The 22,272-nt window shown below is 45.4% G+C and overlaps 1 protein-coding gene across 1 annotated transcript in view; it reads right to left on the bottom strand.

Moving 5' to 3' along the window:
- Window positions 1–16,225, bottom strand: part of gga3b (golgi associated, gamma adaptin ear containing, ARF binding protein 3b) — a 77,182-nt gene extending 60,957 nt beyond the window's left edge. Inside the window, exons 1-2 of the mRNA XM_059948988.1 lie at window positions 16,089–16,225; window positions 7,232–7,316 (exon numbers count right to left, since the gene is read on the bottom strand). Of these exons, the coding sequence (XP_059804971.1) occupies window positions 7,232–7,316; window positions 16,089–16,128 (125 nt within the window). The 5' untranslated portion in view covers window positions 16,129–16,225. The remainder of the gene's footprint in view (window positions 1–7,231; window positions 7,317–16,088) is intronic.
- Window positions 16,226–22,272: the final 6,047 nt, after the last annotated feature.

Raw genomic sequence — 22,272 nt, 5'->3', positions numbered from 1 at the left:
CCCGGAAGTGCTCTTCCAGCACTTGTTGTTCGAGCATGTACAGACTTTTTTTCTTGTCATTATTCCCTAAGCAATACAGTATAATAACTATTTACATAGCATTTACATTGTATTAGGTATTATAAGTAATCTAGAGATGACTTAAAGTATACATGAGGATGTGAGGTTATCGTGGATCGGGATGAAGAAAAATCAGAAGTTCTCTTACTAAGTAAGTCAGAACAGGTACATCAGGTATTATTTAGCGTCAATTTGTCAAATGTCTTAGTATATACCTTACCTTTCTATGCATATAAAACACTTAAGAATGTACGTTTCAGCATCGTGCTCAGAAATGGAAGTTCCCGAGTTCGATCCAATGACAGATTGTCCCCAAGCGCGCTCTCCATCCATGTCTGGTTGACGTGGAGGATCAAAAACCCAAAACAAAATAATTAAACCACTGCGTTGCTTAATAATTGTAGCTTTCATCACGGCAGGGCCTTTCTCACTTTATCCTTTAAAATTGTTCCAATCGTTGACCAACTGTAGCCTAACGCTTTTACAATGACGGATGGTGTTTCACCTCTTCCCAATCACTTTATTATTTCCACTTTATTTTCAATCGCGATCGTGATTATTTTCGTGAACAGAAACACTACGGATTCAGAACTCTGCCGTCGGGTCTTAATGTTCACCGCACTGAGCCAGGTTAAATAAGGTCTGGGGTTCCGCTGGGTCCTAAGGTCCACTGCATTGAGTCAGGTTGAATAAAGGACTTGAGCATCCGCGTTTTTTGGTATCCGCGAGGGGTCCTGAAACCAATCCCTCGCTGATAAGGAGGGCCGACTCTACAAGGTAACACTGATGCAGGCATGTTTTATACATTTAACAAGGTGCTTTATTAATGCAACAGAGTTAGTCAGTTTTTCAACGTTCGTCATCAGCCGGGTCATACTGTCAGTGAACTCCCTGTCTGTTGCCTCCATATGCTCCAGTATTTGTTTATTTTTAGTTTTAAGTCCTCCTGCGCGAGAGCCAACAGCTGTCCATCATTTGGCAATTTCCTTTTAAGTTTTTCTAGTCTGAAACAGTACAAATGTGCACTTTCACAGCAAGATTCAACACCAAACATGTCTCTTGTTTTCTGCAGATATGTCTTGCACATGCTCAGTAGGAGGAGATTCACCCAAATACCCGTTTTAATGTGTACCGAAGTATTTTCAAAAATGCTTGGTGTGGATGCCTATGGTTTTTACGCGAAACCGGCGTTTTCAAAATTATCCAGTCTAGTGTGGACGTAGCCTCAGCCAGCAAGGGTTACTTTTCTGGGTCAAACAAGCATTTCAGTGGCAAATGTGAGTAGCATGCCCACCTATCAACGACTGGGCGAAATTAACAGAATGGATCAGATAAAGAACTGAAAACAAACAAAGATAAAGATCAATTTCAGTTTGTTGACTGCAGATCGTGGAGTTGCCAAACAAGGCCCAGTGTCCCATTCGCCCACATTTGATCGATATACCTTTGTCACACTGAGCAGAACTGGGGTTCAGCTGCTTGCAATCTATATTAATAATGATGGTTAAGGCAGGAGAATGAGCAATGGGGTGTAAAAACTGAGTCTTCATGGTGATTGATTAAGAGAGAAGTCAGAAAAATGGCTGATGAAGTATTATGTAGGAAAATGTAAAATTAGCTAGCTTGGCAAAAAAAATTAGAAAATAAAAATCTTTCACTTGGTGTTTCTCTATCCAGAGATGCAGCCTGACCTGCTGGGTTTTCCCATCGCTTACTGCTTTTACTTATTTCCAGCAGCTGCTGTTCTGATTTGTAAGAAACACATGATGTTGCTCTGTTTTGGAAGGGGTTGCAGTGAATCGGGAACCACACAGGACTTTGGTGAAACAAAACACCTGGAGAATGCTGGGCAATTGTGGCATTGGTACACAAGAAAGGAGAAACTTGCTCTAGAGGAGGAGAAATGTAAATTGTTTAGATCATGGATTGGGCAATTTAGAAACATACATACATTGAAACAGAAAACCGACAGCACCATATAGGCACTTTGACCCACAAAGTTGTGCCGAACATGTCCCTACCTTAGAAATTACTAGGTTTACCTATAGCCCTCCATTTTACTAAGCTCCATGTACCTATCTAAAAGCCTCTTAAAAGACCCTATCGTATCCACCTCCACCATCGTTGCCAGCAGGCCAGTCCAAGCACTCACCACTCTCTAAGTAAAAAACTTACCCCTGACATCTCTTCTATACCTACTCCACAGCACTTTAAACCTGTGTTCTCTTGTGGCAGCCATTTCAGCCCTGGGAAAAATCCCTGACTATCCACACAATCAATACCTCTCATCATCTTGTACACCTCTATCAGATCACCTCTCATCCTTCGTCGCTCCAAGGAGAAAAGGCCGAGTTCACTCAACCTATTCTCATAAGGCATGCTCCCTAATCCAGGCAACATCCTTGTAAATCTCCTCTGCACCCTTTCTACAGCTTCCATGTCCTTCCTGTAGTGAGGCAACCAGAACTGAGCACAGTACTCCAAGTGGGTTCTGACCAGGGTCCCATCCCTCCACTTCCTCATCCAGGTCATTTACCATTAATACTCTATTCTGCCATCACATTTGACCTACCAAAATGAACCACTTCACACTTACCTGAGTTGAACTCTATCTGCCACTTCTCAGCCCAGTTTTGCATCCTATCGATGTCCTGCTGTAACCTCTGACAGCCCTCCACACTATCCACAACACCTCCAACCTTTGTGTCATCAGCAAACTTACTAACCCATCCCTCCACTTCCTCATCCAGGTCATTTATAAAAATCACGAAGAGTAAGGGTCCCAGAACAGATCCCTGAGGCATTCCACTGGTGGCCAACCTCCATGCAGAATATGAGCCATCTACAACCATTCTTTGCCTTCTTTGGGCGAGCCAGTTCTGGATCCACAAAGCAATGTCCCCTTCGATCCCACACCTCCTTACTTTCTCAATAAGCCTTGCAAATGGGGTACCTTATCAAATGCCTTGCTGAAATCCATATACACTACATCTACTACTCTTCCTTCATCAATATGTTTAGCCACATCCTCAAAAACCACAATCAGGCTCATAAGGCACGACCTGCATTTTACAAAGCCATGCTGACTACTCCTAATCATACTATGCCTCTCCAAATGTTCATTAATACTGCCTCTCAGGATCTTCTCCATCAGCTTACCAACCAGTAAGACTCATTGCTCTATAACTTCCTGGGCTATCTATACAGTTGGCCCTCTTATCTGTAGGGGATTGGTTCTGGGACCCCCCCCCCCCCGTAGATACCAAAATTCGCGGATGCTCAAATCCCTTATTTAACATGTATCAGCGCAATGGTCTTTAGGACCCAGTGGAACCCTGGACTTTATTTAACATGTCTCCGTGCGGTGGACATTAGGACCTGGCGTCGCAGCTCTGAACCTGCAGTGTTTCTGTTCACGAAAATAATGACGATCGTGATTGAAAATAAGGTGGAAGTAATAAAGCGATCGGAAAGAGATTAAACACCATCGGTCATTGGAAAAGAGTTAGGCTACAATTGGTCAACGATTGGAACAATTTCAATGGAGCATGTGAAAGGCCCTTTCCCGATGAAAGCTACAATTATTACTAAGCAACACAGTGGTTAAATTATTGAAATCTATATGCTTCTTAAGTGTTTTATATGCATAGAAAGGTAAAATATGTATTATTTACTAAGAAAAACGCTTGACTAACTGACGCTAAATAATACCGGATGTACCTGTTCCGACTTCAAATCTGACTTAAAGATGGACTCAAGAATGGAACTCATTCATAACCCGGGGACTGCCTGTACTTTAAAATCATCTCTAGATTACTTATAATACCTAATACAATGCAAATGCTATGTAAATAGTTGTTATACTGTATTGTTTAGGGAATAATGTCAAGAAAAAATAGTTTGTTCATGCTCAAGCAACGAGTGCTGGAGAGAAAACTTCCGGGTTTTCCCAATTGGCGGTTGGTTGAATCCGCACATACGGAATCCACGGATAAGGAGGGCTGACTGTACTCCCTTTCTTGAATAAAGGAAAAACATTCACAATACACCAATCCTCCAGAACCTCTACCGTCCCCATTGATGAGGCAAAGATCATCGCCAGAGGCTCAGCAATCTCCTCCCTCGCCTCCCACAGAAGCCTGGGGTACATCTCGTCCAGTCCCGGCGACTTATCCAACTTGATGCTTTCCAAAAGCTCCAGCACATCCTCTTTCATAATATCTACATGCTCAAGCTTTTCAGTCTGCTGAAAGTCATCACTACAATCACCAAGATCCTTTTCCATGTTGAATACTGAAGTAAAGTATTCATTAAGTACCTCTGCTATTTCCTCCGTTTCCATACACACTTTCCGACTGTCACACTTGATAGGTTCTATTCTTTCACGTCTTATCCTCCTGCTCTTCACATACTTGTAGAATGCCTTGGGGTTTTCCTTAATGCTGCCCGCCAAGGCCTTCTCATAGCCCCTTCTGGCTCTCCTAATTTCCTTCTTAAACTCCTTCCTGTTAGCCTTATAATCTTCTAGATCTCTAACATTACCTAGCTCTCTGAACCTTTTGTAAGCTTTTTTCTTCTTGACTAGATTTATTACAGCCTTTGTACACCACGGTTCCTGTACCCTACCATAACTTCCCTGTCTCATTGGAAAGTACCTATGCAGAACTTCACACAAATATGCCCTGAATACTTGCCACATTTTTTCCATAATTTACCCTGAGAACATCTGTTTCCAATTTAAGCCTCCAATTTCCTGCCTGATAGCCTCATAATTCCCCTTACTCCAATTAAATGCTTTTCTAACTCATCTGTTCCTATCTCTTTCCAATGCAATTGTAAAGGAGACAGAATTATGATCGCTATCAACAAAGTGCTCTCCCACTGAGAGATCTGATACATGACCAGGTTAATTTCCCAATACCAAATCAAGTACAGCCTCTCCTCTTGTAGGCTTATCTACATATTGTGTCAAGAAGCCTTCCTGAACACACCTAACAAAGTTCACTCCATCTAAACCCCTTGCTCTCGGGAGATGCCAATTGATATTTGGGAAACTAAAATCTCCCATTACAACAACTCTATGATTATTATGCCTTTCCAGGATCTGTTTCTCTATCTGCTCCTTGATATCCCTGTTACTACTGGGCAGCCTATAAAAAACACCCAGTAAAGTTATTGACCCCTTCCTGTTCCTAACATCCACCCACAGAGACTCCACAGACAATCCTTCCATGATGTCCACCTTTTCTGCAGCCGTGACACTATCTCTGATCAACAGTGCCACACCCCCACCTCTTTTGCCTCCCTCCCTGTCCTTTCTGAAACAACTAAAACCCGGCACTTGAAGTAACCATTCCTGTCCCTGAGCCATCTAAGTCTCTGTAATGGCCACCACATCACATCTCCAAGTACTGATCCACACTCTAAGCTCATCACTTTGTTCACAACACTCCTTGCGTTGAAATAGACACATCTCAAACCTTCGGTCTGAGCGCATCCCTTCTCTATCACCTGCCTATCCTCCCTCTCGCTCTGTCTGCAAGCTTTCTCTATTTGTGAGCCAACCTCCTCTTCCCCAGTTTCTTTAGTTCAGTTCCCACCCCCCAACAATTCTAGATTAAACTCTCCCCAGTAAGCCTTATCAAACCTCCCTGCCAGGATATTGGTCCCTCTGGGATTCGAGTGCAACCCGTCCTTTTTGTACAGGTCACACCTGCCCCAAAAGTGGTCCAAATGATCCAGAAACCTGAATCCCTACCCCCTGCTTCAATCCCTCAGCCACACATTTATCCTCCACCTCATCCTATTCCTATTTTCACTGTCACGTCGCAATAAAGAGATACTGAATCAAATGGCCTCACACAAAGTGGAATCTGCAAGAGTAGGAGGTGATCTTTCTGAAAATTGAAGGGGTTTACACCCCCTCTAGAACTAGAGAGCACATTCCTGGAATATTTTCAAACTCAAAATTTCTTCTAGAAGAGGCAGTTGATAGGAAATCCATTATTTATTTTTAAATGTCTAATTGGAAAGAACATGGTCAGAAAGTTGTGAAATGTTTGGAGCTCGGTACCCTTGAGGGACATACAGTACTGTGCAAAAAGTTATATATAAGAGCTGAAGCCAATGATGTACTCATTATATTCCTGACGATTTGCAGGGTTTGTGGCTTTATCTATGGGTGAGGAAAAGGCACATTGAATTACGATTCTCCAGGTTAGCTGGACTCAGCAGTACTGCAGCATGCTCCAGAACTGGGCAACTGACCAGACACAAACCTTGCAGTCACACATTGTTAAACCTACACTGAAACTCGTTGCACAGCTGATATGTCAGAGAGAGAGGTAGAGAGGGGGGAGGGAGAGGGAAGCTAGGGTGCCCAAGACTTTTGACAGAACTGTATTTATTAATGTGGAGTGGAGAGTGAGTTTATAAATCTTGCGGGAGCAAAAGATGTTGGGAATGGTGAGGGTGGGGTGCCGCAGGACAGGGGTGGTGTGAGGATAGGTGGCAGAGAAAGAGTGCCAGGGTTGGGATTGGAGCAGGTGCAGGCACACCCAGCACTGAGACACCTGGCAGAGTAATCTGATACCATACAATTGGTTTATTGATTATTACAGAATGTCTCTCTGGTGCTTTCCGTTCCCTCTCCCTTTCCCTTTTCCCAACCATGATTCCCCTCTCCCTGCCCCCTTCCCACTCTCAGTCCACAATAGAGACTCATACCAGAATCGGGTTTGTCATCACTCACATGTCATGAATTTGTTTTTTTCCCAGCAACAGTAGAGGGCAATAAATAAAATTACTACAGTACTGTGCAAAGGTTTTCAGCCCCGTAACTATATATGTGTGCCTAAGACTTCTGCACGATAGTGTGCTGTAGACCCTCATTGGTTCTGAACTATGAAATTAAGAAACAGGGGATCCATACAAACTGATGAACGAGAATCAATGACAATCATATGGAATATACGGAGCAGATTTGGTGATGGGAGTGGTGAGGTGGCCCACTCATTTCTCTTATCCAGTATCAGCTAGATGCAAATTATTTTTCATTTTGTTCTTCTGTCAGTTGTTATCAGCCCTAAAAACTCTGGAGAAAGGAATGAAGAATAAAATCTTTCAACAAATATTCTGTAAATAAGTGCAACATAAACATTTCTTTACACACCCTTCCAACTCCTTGTTGACCTGGTCACAGAAGCCGATGATGTACTCCCAATCTTCCTGACGATTTGCAGGGTTTGTGGCTTTATCTATGGGTGAGGAAAAGGCACATTGAATTACGATTCTCCAGGTTAGCTGGACTCAGCAGTACTGCAGCATGCTCCAGAACTGGGCAACTGACCAGACACAAACCTTGCAGTCACACATTGTTAAACCTACACTGAAACACGTTGCACAGCTGATATGTCAAGTATCTGAAAGGGACATTGATTCTGAGACTCAGAAACCAAATCCTGTGGTTTCTGGACAAGTGACTGAAGCAGGGGGAAGTCCTCAGTGGATAAACCTGCACGATGGAATGTTTTCTTCAGTTAATCAGTTTTCAAGATGTGTTCACTGCTGGTACATATGCCTATCCTCAAGAGCCAGCACTGAATAGATCGCTGAATTCATGCAGCCCTTCGCTGAAGGAGAAGTTCCAACATTTAGCTCCAGAGGACAATGTGTGATTCAGAAGGGAACACACAGGTGGTGGTTTACATTCTGCCCCACTGAAGGAAAGAGCTTGTGTGTTTTAGAGTTGCCATGTAAATACAATACTTAGAATAGAGCAGACAAATTTAAAATGGTTAATTTTAAATGTTCATCTTCAGTTACAGAGGAAACTGCACTGTCACAAAATCTAGCCTCACTAACATCACGCAGGGAAAGAAAAACAATACCCCTAAGTAACATAGTTCATTGATAACAAGCACATGAATAATCCATAACAGCACTACAAAATGCTCAGTGTGTGAAAACGCTGTACAAAACTGGGCAGCCACCCAGTAACAACTGAGGCACCAGATTTCACACAGCAAATTCATTTTTGGGAAAGTTAAGGAAACACTGCGGCCTAACATCATAGAAACCCCATCCCCTCGCGCACCAACCTACCCCCTCGCGCACCAACCTACCCCCTTGCGCACCACCCCACCCCCTCGCGCACCACCCCACCCCCTCACGCACCAACCCATCCCCCACGCACCACCCCATCCCCTCACGCACCAACCCATCCCCCACGCACCAACCCATCCCCTCAAACACCAATCTACCCCTCACGCACCACCCGACCCCCTCGCGCACCACCCCACCCCCTCGCGCACCACCCCATCCCCCACGCACCACCCCATCCCCCACGCACCAACCCATCCCCTCACACACCACCCGACCCCCTCACACACCACCCCATCCCCTCACACACCAACCTACACCTTCATACACCAAACTACCCCGTCACACACAAACCTACACCTTCATACACCAAACTACCCCGTCACACACAAACCTACACCTTCATACACCACCCCCATCCCCTCAAACAACCTACCCCCTCACACACCACCCCATCCCCTCAAACACAAACCTACCTCCTCACACACCACCCCATCTCCTCAGCACACCACCCCCACTCACTCCTCACACACCAGCCCCCTCCCCTCCATGTATACTACCCTCCCCATGTACACTAACCCCATTCCCTCACACACCACCCCCACTCCTTCCTTGGCCTCTACTTCACAAACTATCCCCACAACCTCCTCCTACACTACCCCCTTCCCTCCTCCTACACTGGCTCCTTTCCCTCATCAGTGAGTCTCTGAATTCTCTCATCAGTAATTCTCTCAGCCCGTGACTGAGATGGGAACAGAGGGTGAAGCCATTCACTACTGCTCACGATGATCTGGGGAGTTGGACAGACAAGTCAGGGTGGCAAAGCTGCATTTGCAGAATCATACTAACAGGTAAACACAAAGTACACTGCAGATGCTGTGGTCAAATCAACGTGTACATAAGCTGGATGAACTCAGCAGGTCGGGCAGCGGGGAGGATGAGGCCTTCCGTTCCAGGACATCGCAAATGTCCTCTTTCTTTAAGAATCGTGGTTTCCCTTCTGCCATCACCAACAATGCCCTCACCCGCATCTCCTCCATTTCCCGCACTTCAGCCCTCAACGCATCCTCCCGTCACCACAACAGAGACCATGTTCCCCTTGTCCTCACCTACCACCCCACCAGCCTCCGGATCCAGCACATTATCCTCCACAACTTCCGCCAGCTTCAACAGGACCCCACCAGTAAGCACATCTTTCCCTCTCTACACCTCTCTGCTTTCTGCAGGGATCATTCCCTCCACGACTCTCTTACACCTCCTCTCTTACCACCATTCAGGGCCCCAAACAGTCCTTCCAGGTGAGGCAACACTTCACTTGTGAGTCTGTTGGGGTCATCTATTGTATCCAGTGCTCCCGGTGCGGCCTCCTCTACATCGGCGAGACCCGACGCAGATTGGGGGACTGCTTCGTCGAGCACCTACGCTCTGTCCGTCACAACAGACAGGATCTCCCGGTTGCCACTCATTTCAACTCTCCTTCACATTCCCATTCGGATATGTCCATACATGGCCTCCTCTGCTGTCATGATGAGGCCAAACTCAGGTTGGAGGAACAACACCTCATATACCGTCTGGGTAGTCTCCAGCCCCTTGGTATGAACATCGAATTCTCCAACTTCCGGTAATTCCCTCCCTCTCCCTTCACCCATCCCACTTTCACTCTGCCTTCTCTTCTAGCTGCCTATCACCTCTCTCATGACTCTGCCTTCTTCTACTACCCACAGGGTACCCATACCCTCACATTCCTTCTTCACCTCTCTGGCCTATCCCCTCCCTCCTTCCCCTCCCCCTTGATCTTTCCTCTGATTGGTTTTTCACCTGGCATCTTCCACCCAACCCCCAACTTCTTTATAGGGCCCCTGCCCCCTCCTTCTTCAGTCCTGACAAAGGGTCTCGGCCCGAAACATTGACTGCTCATTTCAACGGATGCTGCCCAACCTGCTGAGTTCATCCAGCTTATGTACATGTTGATACTAACAGGTAGCATCAGACTCCTGCATTTGAGAACAGACGCCCACTTGCCAGCCTTACGTTGAAGTTACTGAAACCCTTGCACAGTGGTTAGTGGTACTGTACACTATTACTGCGCCAACAATCCAGCTTGAATTCCCGCTGTGGCCTGTGGCCTGCAGCCAGCTTGTACGTTTTCCTGTGACAGTGTGGGTTTCCTCACGCTCCCTGCCGCGTTCCAAAGATGTGAGGTTTAGTCGGTTAATTGGTCACATGGGTGTAATTGGGCAGTGTGGTCTCATTGGGCCAGAAGGGCTTCTTACCACTCAGTATCTCGAAATTAATAAATAGCTCATCACCCTGTAAATACTCCCTTGACTCCCACAAATTACTGTAAAATTTCTCACCCACTGGGCATCCTCTCACCTTCTTTCCATTTCCAGTATAAACAGTGCCTTGCCATCCCTTCATCACTGGTACATCTCACACTTTCCATCTTGCTGTCAATGGAACTTCTCCTCTCCTCTAGTATTCTTTAAATTTGTTTATAGTTTCTGACTATTTATTGTCCATCCTTAAATGGCCCTTACAATACCTAGTCAGGTGGCAATAAAAAGACAACCACATTGGCTGACACGGAGTCACTAATTAAACCAGATGCACTCCTACCAATATAAGCTTTTATAGCAAGTGTGCTTACTTCATTTCAATTCCCTGGCTATGATGGTGAGATTCAAACCCATAAATAGTTGAACACTGACCACTAGTTTAATAATTTAATGACTCCTATAGATACACATTATTATTAATAATCAAAATTGATTGTGCTCATTGTAATCAGATAACTGCTACTATGTCACTAAATACAAGCATCAAATAACGTGGCTGAGGAGTGGGGTCGGCAAATGTATTTTGTCAGTCAAACTTCAGCTTTAGTTTTAACAAAACAGCTGTGCCTGGTACAATGTTTATTCCCCAGACTTCTAAACGGATAGGAATGAATTAATTCCTCATCAAGAACTATCATTTCAACTGAGTGCATGCTGGATCTAGATAAAACCATCCAGTCAAAGCCCCAAAGCTCCATCACCCACCTGTATCCCTGAAAATTAATTTCCAAGTGTTCACTACGAATCAACTTGTAACATCTTACACAGACTGGGGACCACTTCGTCGAATATCTTCATTCTATCCGCCACAAAAGGCAGATATTCTGTAGCTACCTATTTCAATCTGATTTTCCATTCCCATTATGACATGTTGGTCCATGGCCTCCTTAGTGCCACGATGAGGCCAAACTCAGATTGGGAAAGCAACATCCTGACTGGACAGCCTCCAGTCTGACGGCATGACTAATGATTTCTCTAACTCCCCCTCCTCCCTCTTCTCTTTTTCTACTCCCTATTCTGGTTACCATCACTGCTCTTTTCCTCACCTGCCCATCACTACCCTCCTCTTCTCATTCCTCCATGATATACTGGCAACACCTATTACATTCCTTCTCCTTTAGCCCTTTACCTCTTCCAACCTACCCCCACCTTCTGACTTCATTCCTCTGCATCACTCATCACCTGCCAGCTTGTCCTCCTTCCCCTCCTCCCACCTTCTTATTCTGGCTTCTTCCCCCTTCCTTTCCAGTCCTGATGAAGGGCCTCAGTGTGAAACCTCTACTGTCTGTGAACTGGAGTTTCTTCCTGCTGCCCACCATCACCTGTGAATGGGAATTGCTCCCTTCTCTTTAACAGTCATGATCTCCTACCTCATTTATCAGAGTACGTTCCCTGAGATTCCTCTGCCCACAGGCATGATACAAGGAGACACCATGGAACTCATTTAAAGAAAACATCAAACAGCCAATATGCAGAAAAAAAGAACAAATTCCACAAACCACGAAAAGTGATCTAATCTCACAGTGAATATTAAATCTCACAGTGAATCAATATTAAAATATTAAACGTCAAACTGAAAAGTCCCCAAAATGGTCCTGGAGCCGTGGCCACCAAGTCAGTTGGGTTTAATGCTGTGTAGATGACCACAGAGAAAGTTCTACGCCAAAGTGCCTCAATCAAATCACGCAAATAGCAAAAGAGTAACCAGAAACACATGCAACACGTACTGCAAAGTCCCGCGTAAGCATGGAGTGTGTTCAGCACTGAGGACATAAACATCAAATCACAGTCCCCCACAGAAAAAAATTCCACAGCACTGAGGCAGCACGGGGGAAATCAGTCAAATGTGCTGAACACCCACTCATCTTCATCTCAGCTTCCCCAGCAAATCTTCTCTGCACCCTCACAATCTGAAAAACATTACCTGCCAACTTATAATCTAAAAAATACCACAGCTCTTCAGCATTGTACAATTAATCTAACTTGCTGACACCCCCCCTCCCCCATCCAACCATTGATTCTTTTAGTCTAGGGCTTCACTTTTTGTTCTCCAGCCTTTTATGTGGGACTTCATCAAACATTTTGAAAATTCATGAAGATGAGAAATGTCTTCATCTTGTTTACCTCATCAAAGGAATCAGTGAATCAACATGCCAGTGATATCTCTCCTCAAGTCAAACTTCTTCTTAGAATAATTCTTCCTTAACCACACTGATTAAACGAACTGATAGCTTGTTTACTCTTCCCAAGAAGCGTGTCTTAACAGTAGCTGGGAAGTAGACCACAGATTACAATGGAAAATTAAAAAGGCACATCAAAAGGGCAATATTTTGATAGTCATGAGAGATAGTCAGGTTGATGGGAAAATCAGGTTGGTAATGGATCTCAAGAGAGAGTTTGTTGAATGCCTAAGAAAAAGCTTCTTAGAGCAGTTTGACATTGAGCCTACTAAGGGATTAGCTATATTGATCCGTAATGAACCTGATGTGATTGGGGCTTAGGGTAAAGGAACCCTTAGGAGGCAGTGGTCACAATATGACTGAGTTCATGGATTGGGAATGTTTTTAAACCCCTACAGAGAGCAACTAAAAGAATCATTAGGAAAAAGATGAAATATGTAAGCAAGCTAACAAACAATATCAAAGTGGATAGTAAAGGCTTTCTCAAGCATGTTAAAAAAAAAAGAGATGAGAGTGGATACAAAACTGCTAGAAAATAAGGCCAGAGAAATAGTAACGGGGACGAGGAGATGGCAGGTGAACTAAATGAGTATATTACATCAGTCTTCACTGTGGAAGACACTAATAGTATGCCAGATATTGAAGGGTGTGAAGAAAAACCTGAAAGACCTAAGGGTACAGAAGTTACTTGGACCAGGTGAACAGCACCCTGGGCTTCTAAAATATATTGTGTAGGCATTAATGATCTTTCAAAAATAATGACATCCGGTCTGGTGACAGAACACTGGAAAACTGCAAATGTCACTCTACTCTTTAAGAAAGAAGGAAGGCAGCAGAAAGGAAACTATAGACCAGTTAGCCTGACCTCAGTGGTTAGGAATATATTAGAGTCAATTGTTAAGGATGAGGTGATGGAGTACTTGGTGACACAGGACAAGATAGGATAACGTCAGCGTTGTTTCCTTAAGGGAAAATCTTGCCTGACGAACCTGTTGGAATTCTTTGAGGAGATTACAAGTAGGGAATCAATGGGTGTTGGAAATTTGGACTTTCCGAAGGCCTTTGACAAGGTGCCACACATGAGGTTGCTTACCAAGTTAAGAGCCCATGGTATTACAGGAAAGTTACTGGCATGTTTAGAGCATTGGCTGATTGGTAGGAGGCATCGAGTGGGAATAAAAGGATTCTTTTCTGGTTGACTGCCAGTGACGAGTGGTGTTCTGCAGGGGTTGTTGTTGGGACCACTTCTTTTTATGCTGTATATAAATGATTTAGATGATGGAATAGATGGTTTTGTTGCCAAGTTTGCAGATGATACAAAGATTGGTGGAGGAGCAGTAAGTGTTGAGGAAACAGGTAGGCTGCAGAAGGACTTAGACAGATTAGGAGACAGGCAAGAAAGAGGCAAACAAAATACAATGTTGGAAAATGCATGGTCGTGCACTTTGGTAGTAAAAATAAATGTCTGGACTATTTTCTAAATGGGGAGAAAATACAAAAATCTGAGATGCAGAAGGACTTGGGGGTCCTTGTGCAGTGCAGACTAAAGGTTAACTCGCAGTTTAAGCTGGTGGTGAGGAGAGCAATTGCATTCATTTCAAGAGGTCTAGAATACAAGAGCAAGGTTGTGATGCTGAGGCTTTATAAGGCACTGGTGAGGCCTCACCTTGAGTATTGGGAACAGCTTTGGGCTCCACATCTTAGAAAAGATGTGCTGGCATTGGAGAGGGTCCACAAGAGGTTCATAAAGATGATCCCAGGAATGAAAGGGTTATCATACGAGGAACGTTTGATGGCTCTAGTTCTGCACTCACTGGAATTTAGAAGGATGAGGGGAGGATCTCATTGAAACCTTTCAATGGTGGAAGGCCTAGATGGAGTAGATGTTGAAAGGATGTCTCCCACGATGGGGGAGTCTAGGACAAGAGGGCACAGCCTCAGGATAGATGTGCATCCATTTAAAGCAGATGCAGAGTAATATGTTTAGCCAAAGGGTGGTGAATTTGTTACCATAGGAAGCTGTGGAGGCCAGGTCGTTCCAGGTCATTGGGAGTATTTAAGGCAGAGATTGATAGCTTCTTCATTGGACATGGCATCAAAGGTTCTGGGGAGAAGGTTGGGGAGTAAGATTGAGGAGGGAAAAAAGGATCAGCAATGATTGAATAGTGGAGCAGCCTCAATGGGCCAAAAGGCCTAATTCTGCTCCTATGTCTTATGGCCTTTATTATTCCTCACCCAATAGGAATACTTACTGCTGTTAACATGGAGAAATTGCTTTGACACAAACCTCACAGTAAAACAAACCATTGTCCTGAATCATTCAGCTGTGTTGGCAGTTCATTATGAACACTATAACAGTAAGGATGCTATTCTCAAACAGTATTAAACATTCATCAGGCTGCAGGCAGACTAGAAAAACTTCCGATCAACACACTGTGATAGAGATGCTCTTGTAGTAGAGGATGTACAGGGCTGATATGAAAAGTTATTATGAATGAAGAAGTTAAGACTGGAAAAACTGGTTAGACTAGAGTTATACACTTTAGAACAGAAGAGGCTGGGGAACCTAAAGAGGTGATTAGAAGGACAAGTAGGCAATAACCTGGGACAATAAAATTAATAGCTAACAGGGTTAAAGAGGAAAATAAAATTCACCCAAAGAAATTCATATTAAATTCTAAAAAAAATCTTTATGTGCTGTAACTTTCAGAGCTGCAAATGAAGCCCAACAATGCACCATTAACTACCATAAACTTGATGAGCTGAATGGCTTTCTTCTGTACCATAAAAAGCTGCCGTTTACGTCCTTAGTTATAAAAACCCACTGCTAGCGTCCTTGATACGACTGGTGCAGATAATCCGTCATCCTTACAATTAGGTACCACTCTATCCCCAGTATTATTATTGCAGGCAGCACAACCCCTACATCATCTCTTCTTCAAACATCTTGTTCTGCAAGTTGATGGAGGGTGCCCTTCACTTCACTTATGACAACTACAGGCAACACAACTGCTGGAGTAGGGGGCGTATTGCCACCCCCGTGTTGATACAGTCGGTCAGTAACCGGACCACTCCTGTGCTATTACTACAAGTGACCATCATCCCTTTAATACTGTAACCAAGCCACTTTGTTTATTCCTGTTATACTGCATCATGCTGGCATTATTAAAAAGTAATACTCCACCGCCCCGTTTCCCAAGAATCAATCACCAGCCCTATTTCATTACTCGGTATCTCCTCGGAGTATTACTGTAGGGAACAGCCCACCACCCTGTATCATTGACAGACACCGCGTCAACGGTATTATTTCCAGTAATAACCCCAACCACGGCTGTACTAATAATGCTCACTGTCCCCAGTATAACTTCGGAGAACTCCAACCTCTCATCCCACCACACCGGACACTCACTCAACCAGGACTCCAGCGTCTCTCCATCCGCTTCCGCCATGTTGCCTGCGACATGTCCAAAATATCGCGATACCACGTAGAGGGCGTACGAGAATCTAAGAGGGGGGAGGGTAGGGGAAAAGAAAGGGGGGTGGGGAGGGGAGTAAGAGGGGGTAGAGTGGGGAGGAGACGAGGGGTGGGGAAGGGAGGGGGAGGAAAGAAGGAGAGGGAAGAGGGGAAGTGAGGGGGAGGGGAGGAGAAAGAGGGGAAATGAGTGAGGGGGAGGGGAGGGCAGGGAGTGGGGGAGGGGTAGAGAGGGAAGAGGGGAAGTGAGGGGGAGGTGAATGGAGGGAAAGGGGAGGGGAGGAGAAAGGGGAAAAGAGTGAGGGGGAGGGGAGGGCAGGGAGTGGGGGAGGGGAGGGAGGGGTAGAGTGGGGAGGGGACAAGGGGAGGGAGGGGGAGGAAAGCAGGAGAGGGGTGGGGAAGGGAGAGGAAATGGGGAGATGAGGGGGAGGGGAGAGATGAGGAGAGAGAGGGGAAGGGAGCAAGAGTGGAAGGGGAGAGGGGAGGAGGGGCAAAGTAGGGAAGAAGAGAGGAAGTGGGTGGAGAGGAAGAGGGGGAGGGTGGGGAGAGAGGGGGTAGGGAGAGAATGGGAGGTGGTGAGAGAGCGGATGTAGGCCAAGGAAGAGAGGGTGAGAGGGGTATGAGGAGGGATGGGATAGAGGGAGAAAGGGGGAGGGAAAGAGAGGTGGAGGGGAGAGAGAGAGGTGGTGGGAGGGAGAGAGGCGTGGGGGAGGTGAGAGTGGGTAGGGGAGAGGGGTGGGTGGGAGGGAGAGGGGGTAGGGGGAGAGAGGATGGGGTAAGGAGAGAGGAGATAGGAAGAAGGGGAGTGGGGAGAGTGAGGGGAGTGGGATAGGGGAGAGGAAGAGGGAAGGGGTACGGAGAGTGGGTGGAGGGTGAGGGAAGGGAAAGGAGAGGGAAGGGGAGAAGACGGAGAGAGGAGGGCAGAGGGGAAGAAAGGAGAGGGTGGGGGATTTGTTTGTGGGAATGTTTGTTTATGTTTTGAGGAGACATATATTGATGAGGGGAGTGTAGTAGATTACCTGCATGGATATTAGGAAAGCCTGAACAAGGTTCCATTGGAGGGGAGCTACACTGGCGCCAATGGGCGACTTCTTTAAATTTATCTGAATCAGCTTAAATTCCTCTCTCTTCTTTCCATTTCAAGGTGTCTGGGGTTCAGTCGTGGTCCATGATCTACAGCTGACTCAAGCTACGGTTCTTCATGGTAGTGGGTTCCCACTGGGTGGCCCAGCATTTTCACAGCTCCGAGTGACCTGGAAGACATGCACCTTCAGGGCCCAAGTCCTCCAGGGGATCAGAACATCAAGACAGAGAGTGCTGCTATCAGAGTCTCCCCCTACCCTCCCCCTCCCCCTCCCTTTCCTCTCCCCCTCACTCTCCCCCTCCCTCCTCTCCCGTCCTCTCCCCTTCCCCTCCTCTCCCCTCCCTCTCCCCTTCCCCTCCTCTCCCCTCCCTCTCCCCTCCCCTCTTCCTCTCCCCCTCCCGACCTCTCCCCTTCCCCCTCCTCTCTCTCCTCTCCCCCTCCCCATCCCTCTCCCCTTCCTGACCTCTCTCTCGGTCTCTGTCACTCTCTCCCTCTGCCTTGAGGTGGTGAGAGAGAGAGAGAGTTTGGGAAACTCGAGATCTAAGTGACTCTGCACTTTGTAACATTGAAACAGTGAGCTCTTCTCCCCTTTTGCTATGAAGCAGTGATACCTGTCATCTTCGTTAGAGAGAGGGAGAGCCTGTGCATGCCGAAGTGCTGGACTGTAGGTTTCGATGGATTCTAGATCTCTTTGGGGGGGGTTTGCTATCACCTGCATGGTAGCTGGTGGATGGATACGCTGTCCCAGTTGGTGGGGGGGGGGGGGGTGCACTACCCCAGTAGGTGGTGCAGGTAAATTCATGACATTTAAGAGGCACCTCGACAAGTATTGGAATCAATGAGACATTTTTGGAAAAACTAAGAAGCTTCTAGAGAATACAGAATCAGCCATTCTACAACGACTATAAATTTGACCAAACAATTGTACATATATAGGTGGTTATAGATAATAAGCAAGCATGCCAGGATGATAACGGTTCTGCACCCTGACCCAGCAGCGTAGAAGTCGATGGACCTAATGCAAGTAAAGGGGATTGGTGTGGATGGCATGGACACAATGGGCTGAGGTTCACCTCCATGATTCTGTAAGCTGTTTGTCCATATGGGTGTAGAGGTCATTGTGGTCCTGAGCCAGGAATCGTTCCTGTCAGAGCTTGTGTTGATTTTGAATTTGTTGTCACAGAACAGATTGTGAAATTAGCTGTGGGAATTCTGTACTACTGTTGACATTAGAGAGTTTGGCAGTGAAGCCAGCACAGGTGTAGGAGCTACGATATCAGGTGGGACTGGATTCTGATCACTGTAGGTGGGAAAGGGCACTGATTGGACCTAAACCCTGTGCACAGACCTGCCCGTTTTAAGGGAGGGATCTGTCAGTTTGACAGGAAGCATTCCGGGACTTTGTACATTATCGAGAGGAGTGGGACAGGGTGGGAGCTGCTTTGATCGTTATGGCTTAGTGCTTGGATTGATGCCAAATGTTTGAAGCAAAGCTGGCATTTACGTCAGATGTTCAAAATACTGATACTGCTGGTGGCAGGAGTGTTGGTGAACAGTTTTGCTAGCTACTTCCCTGCCTTCTGGAATGTTCTTTAAGAATTATGGGCGGATTCAATCAGCTGTTTGCCGCTTGATTGCCTTCAGGCCTTTGTCCAGTTCCGGGCTCGGAAAGTCACTACTCTGGAACATTCTAGAAACATCACTTATTATGTTTGCTTTCCTTGCTGTCAATTAATTTTGGTGCTGTAGATCTCATTGGCTTGCTGTATTCATGTCACAATTTTATTCCAGAAAGAGATCAGTCAGCACAGTTCTACCCCTCCATGTTCCAGCAGATTATTTCAGGAATTTATCCACTAGTCGAGTCTGCCCGCTCTCTGCATTCCGACTCAAGCCGCTTGTGTATAAAATCTTTTCTACATGTGATAGAATCGCACAGCATGGAAGAAAGCCAAACTAACCAAACCATCCTCGCTGACCAGCGGGCATCACATCTCCCCTCACTGGCTCCATAACCTTCAGTGCCTAAGTTATTCAAGTGCTTTGTTGACATTTCCTGCTGTGCAGATGCTCCCAATCTACATTTGCTATGTCTTGCTTTATGTTAATGAAACTGGCCCTACAGCAATTTCAAACTGAAAACGGGCCCATGCCTCGCCTTTTCTACAACTCTAAATGATATGGTTTGTTGTCACTATCTTAGAAATGATCTTCCATTCGCACTTTTTCCACATGACCAGCTACATTTCCAAAGGTCAGGTTGCATAATTTTCCTTCTATTGTTGGTTCATCCACAAACTCACCCCAAAAATTTCATCTCCTGTTTTTCACTCAGAATCGGCTTATTATCACTGACTTAAATGTTGTGAAATTTGCTGTTTTGCGCAGACATAAACATACTATAAATTACAAAATAAGCAAATAGTGAAAAAAAGGACTGACTATAAGGCAATTCCAGTAAAAAACTGGAAAATTCAAATCCCTCAGTAAGATAACCTTATTTTAATTCCAGCTCTCTGACAGTTACCTTCATTTCTGTCCCTGTCTCCTGCTGACTGTTGGTAGGTCTGTAATACATGCCAAGCAAAGTGACAACACTCTTTTTATTTCTCATCTCTGGCTTCATTTGTGGGTCCTTTTAGGATATCTTTCTGCTGTACTGAAGTAATGCAACCTCTGGCTAATAGTGCAATATCTTCTCTTCTTTTACCAGCACCCTCCACTATCTCACCTGGAAACCCTACACACATGGATTTCAAGTGGCCAGTCCTGCTGCTCCTTCAATAACAGTAAATGTATCATAGACCACTGGTTAATTAAAGCTTTGTGTCATCTACTTTATGAGTGCTATTCCTTGCATTAAAATAGATATAATTTAGCTTTGAAATTCCCTTGATGTTCAGTTTCTTGTTTGACCTATTTTACTATTGGATTTACTATTTTACCTTGAGGTAATTAGAAACATCAGAAACCTACAGCACAATACAGGCCCTTCGGCCCACAAAGTTGTGCCGAACATGTCCTTACCTTAGAACTACCTAGGCTTTACCCATAGCCCTCTATTTTTCTAAGCTGCATGTAGCCAACCAGGAATCTCTTAAAAGACCCTATTGCATCCGCTGCTGCCAGCAGCCCATTCCACGCACTCACCACTCGCTGCGTAAAAAGCCTACCCCAACATCTCCTCTGTACCTACTTCCACGCACCTTAAAACTGTGCCCTCTCGTGCTAGACATTTGAGCCTGGGAAAAAGCCTCTGACTATCCACACGATCAATGCCCCTCATTATCTTATACACCTCTATCAGGTCACCTCTCATCCTCTGTCGCTCCAAGGAGAAAAGGCTGAGTTCACTCGAACTATTCTCATAAGGCATACTCCCCAATCCAGGCAACATCCTTGTAAATCTCCTCTGCACCCTTTCTATGGTTTCCAAGTCCTTCCTGTAGTGAGGCGACTAGAACTGAGCACAGTACTCCAAGTGGGGTCTGACCAGGGTCCTATATAGCTGCAACATTACTGCTCGGCTCCAAAACTCAATCCCACGGTTCATGAAGGCCAATGCACCGTATGCCTTCTTAACCACAGAATCAACCTGCGTGGCTGCTTTGAGTGTCCTGTGGACTCTGACCCCAAGATCCCTCTGATTCTCCACAGGAGTCTTACCTCTTTATTTGAACAACTACTGTGAGACCTCTTCCCTGGCCTGCTCAATTTAAAATTTTCTAACAGAGCTAGCAAACTTCCCAATAAGAATGTTGGTCCCACCTTGCTTTATCTGCAACCTGTCGCACTTGTGCATGTCCCTGGAAGTGATCCTAATGATTACAGAAACTAAAGCCCACTCCCCTGCATCATTCCTTCATGTGACCTCACTAGCTCATGACAGCAGAGGCAATTTGGAAACATTTTTAAAGAACCATAAAAAGCTGGAGGCACTGTCTGACCTGGTGTGTTCCTCCAGCTTTTCTGTGTGTTGTTCCAGATTTCCAGCAACTCTTGGCTCTTGTGTCATTTTTGGTTCTTTTGCCAGTCAGCTTCACTCTACATTCCCTACTTCTCCATCAAAGGAACCAGGCCTCTCTATCACCATTCTTTCTGATGTCATGTCAAAGTGAAAACATCTCGACAAAGTGCTCTAAATTAATTACAAATATAAACCACAAAATAATTGATTGTGTAGTATTCACCCCTTTAATGTGACACCCCAAATCATCACTGGTACAGACAATTGGTTTAAGAAGTCACATAACTGGAGATCACCTGTGTGCAGACAAGGTGCTTCAATTGATTGTAGAAAGTGACCCTGTACCTGGAAGGTCCAACTGCTGGTGAGTCAGTATCCTGGCAAAAACTACACCATGAAGACAAAAGAACACTCCAAATAACTCTGTGAAAAAAGTTATTGAAAAGCATACGTTAGGAGACGGATACATGAAAATTTCAAGTCACTGTATATCCCTTGGAGCACAGTCAAGGCCATCCTCAAAAACTGAGTGACCATGCAAGAAGGGGACGTGAGAGAGGCCACCAAGAGACCCATGACAACTCTGGAGGAGTTACAAGCTTCAGTGCCTGAGATGGGAGAGACTGTGCATACAACAACCGTTGCCTGGGTGCCTCATGTGTCACAGCTTTATGGGAGTGGCAAAGAGAAAGGTTTCAATGAGGTCACCTCTCATTCTTTTGAATTCCAGTGATTACAGGCCCAGAGGCATCAAACACTCTTCATATGGCAAACTATTCGATCCTGGAATCATTTTAGTGAACCTCCATTGAACTCTCTCCAGTTTCAGCACATCCTTTCTAAGATAAAGGGTTGAAGTGCATGCATTTCAATGCAAGAAGCATCAGGAACAAAGGTGATGAACTGAGCTTGGATACACACATGGAATTATGATGTAGAGGCCATTACGGAGACTTGGCTGGCAACAGGGCGGGAATGGATTCTCAATATTCCTGGATTTCAGTGCTTTGAAAGGGATACGGGGGGGGGGGGGAGAGGAGGGGAGGAGGGATGGCATTACTGGTCAAGGA

Source organism: Hypanus sabinus, chromosome 23 (genome assembly GCF_030144855.1).
Source record: "Hypanus sabinus isolate sHypSab1 chromosome 23, sHypSab1.hap1, whole genome shotgun sequence".
In the NCBI taxonomy this organism is placed as follows: domain Eukaryota; kingdom Metazoa; phylum Chordata; class Chondrichthyes; order Myliobatiformes; family Dasyatidae; genus Hypanus; species Hypanus sabinus.
This window is presented reverse-complemented; position numbering and strand designations above follow the sequence as displayed.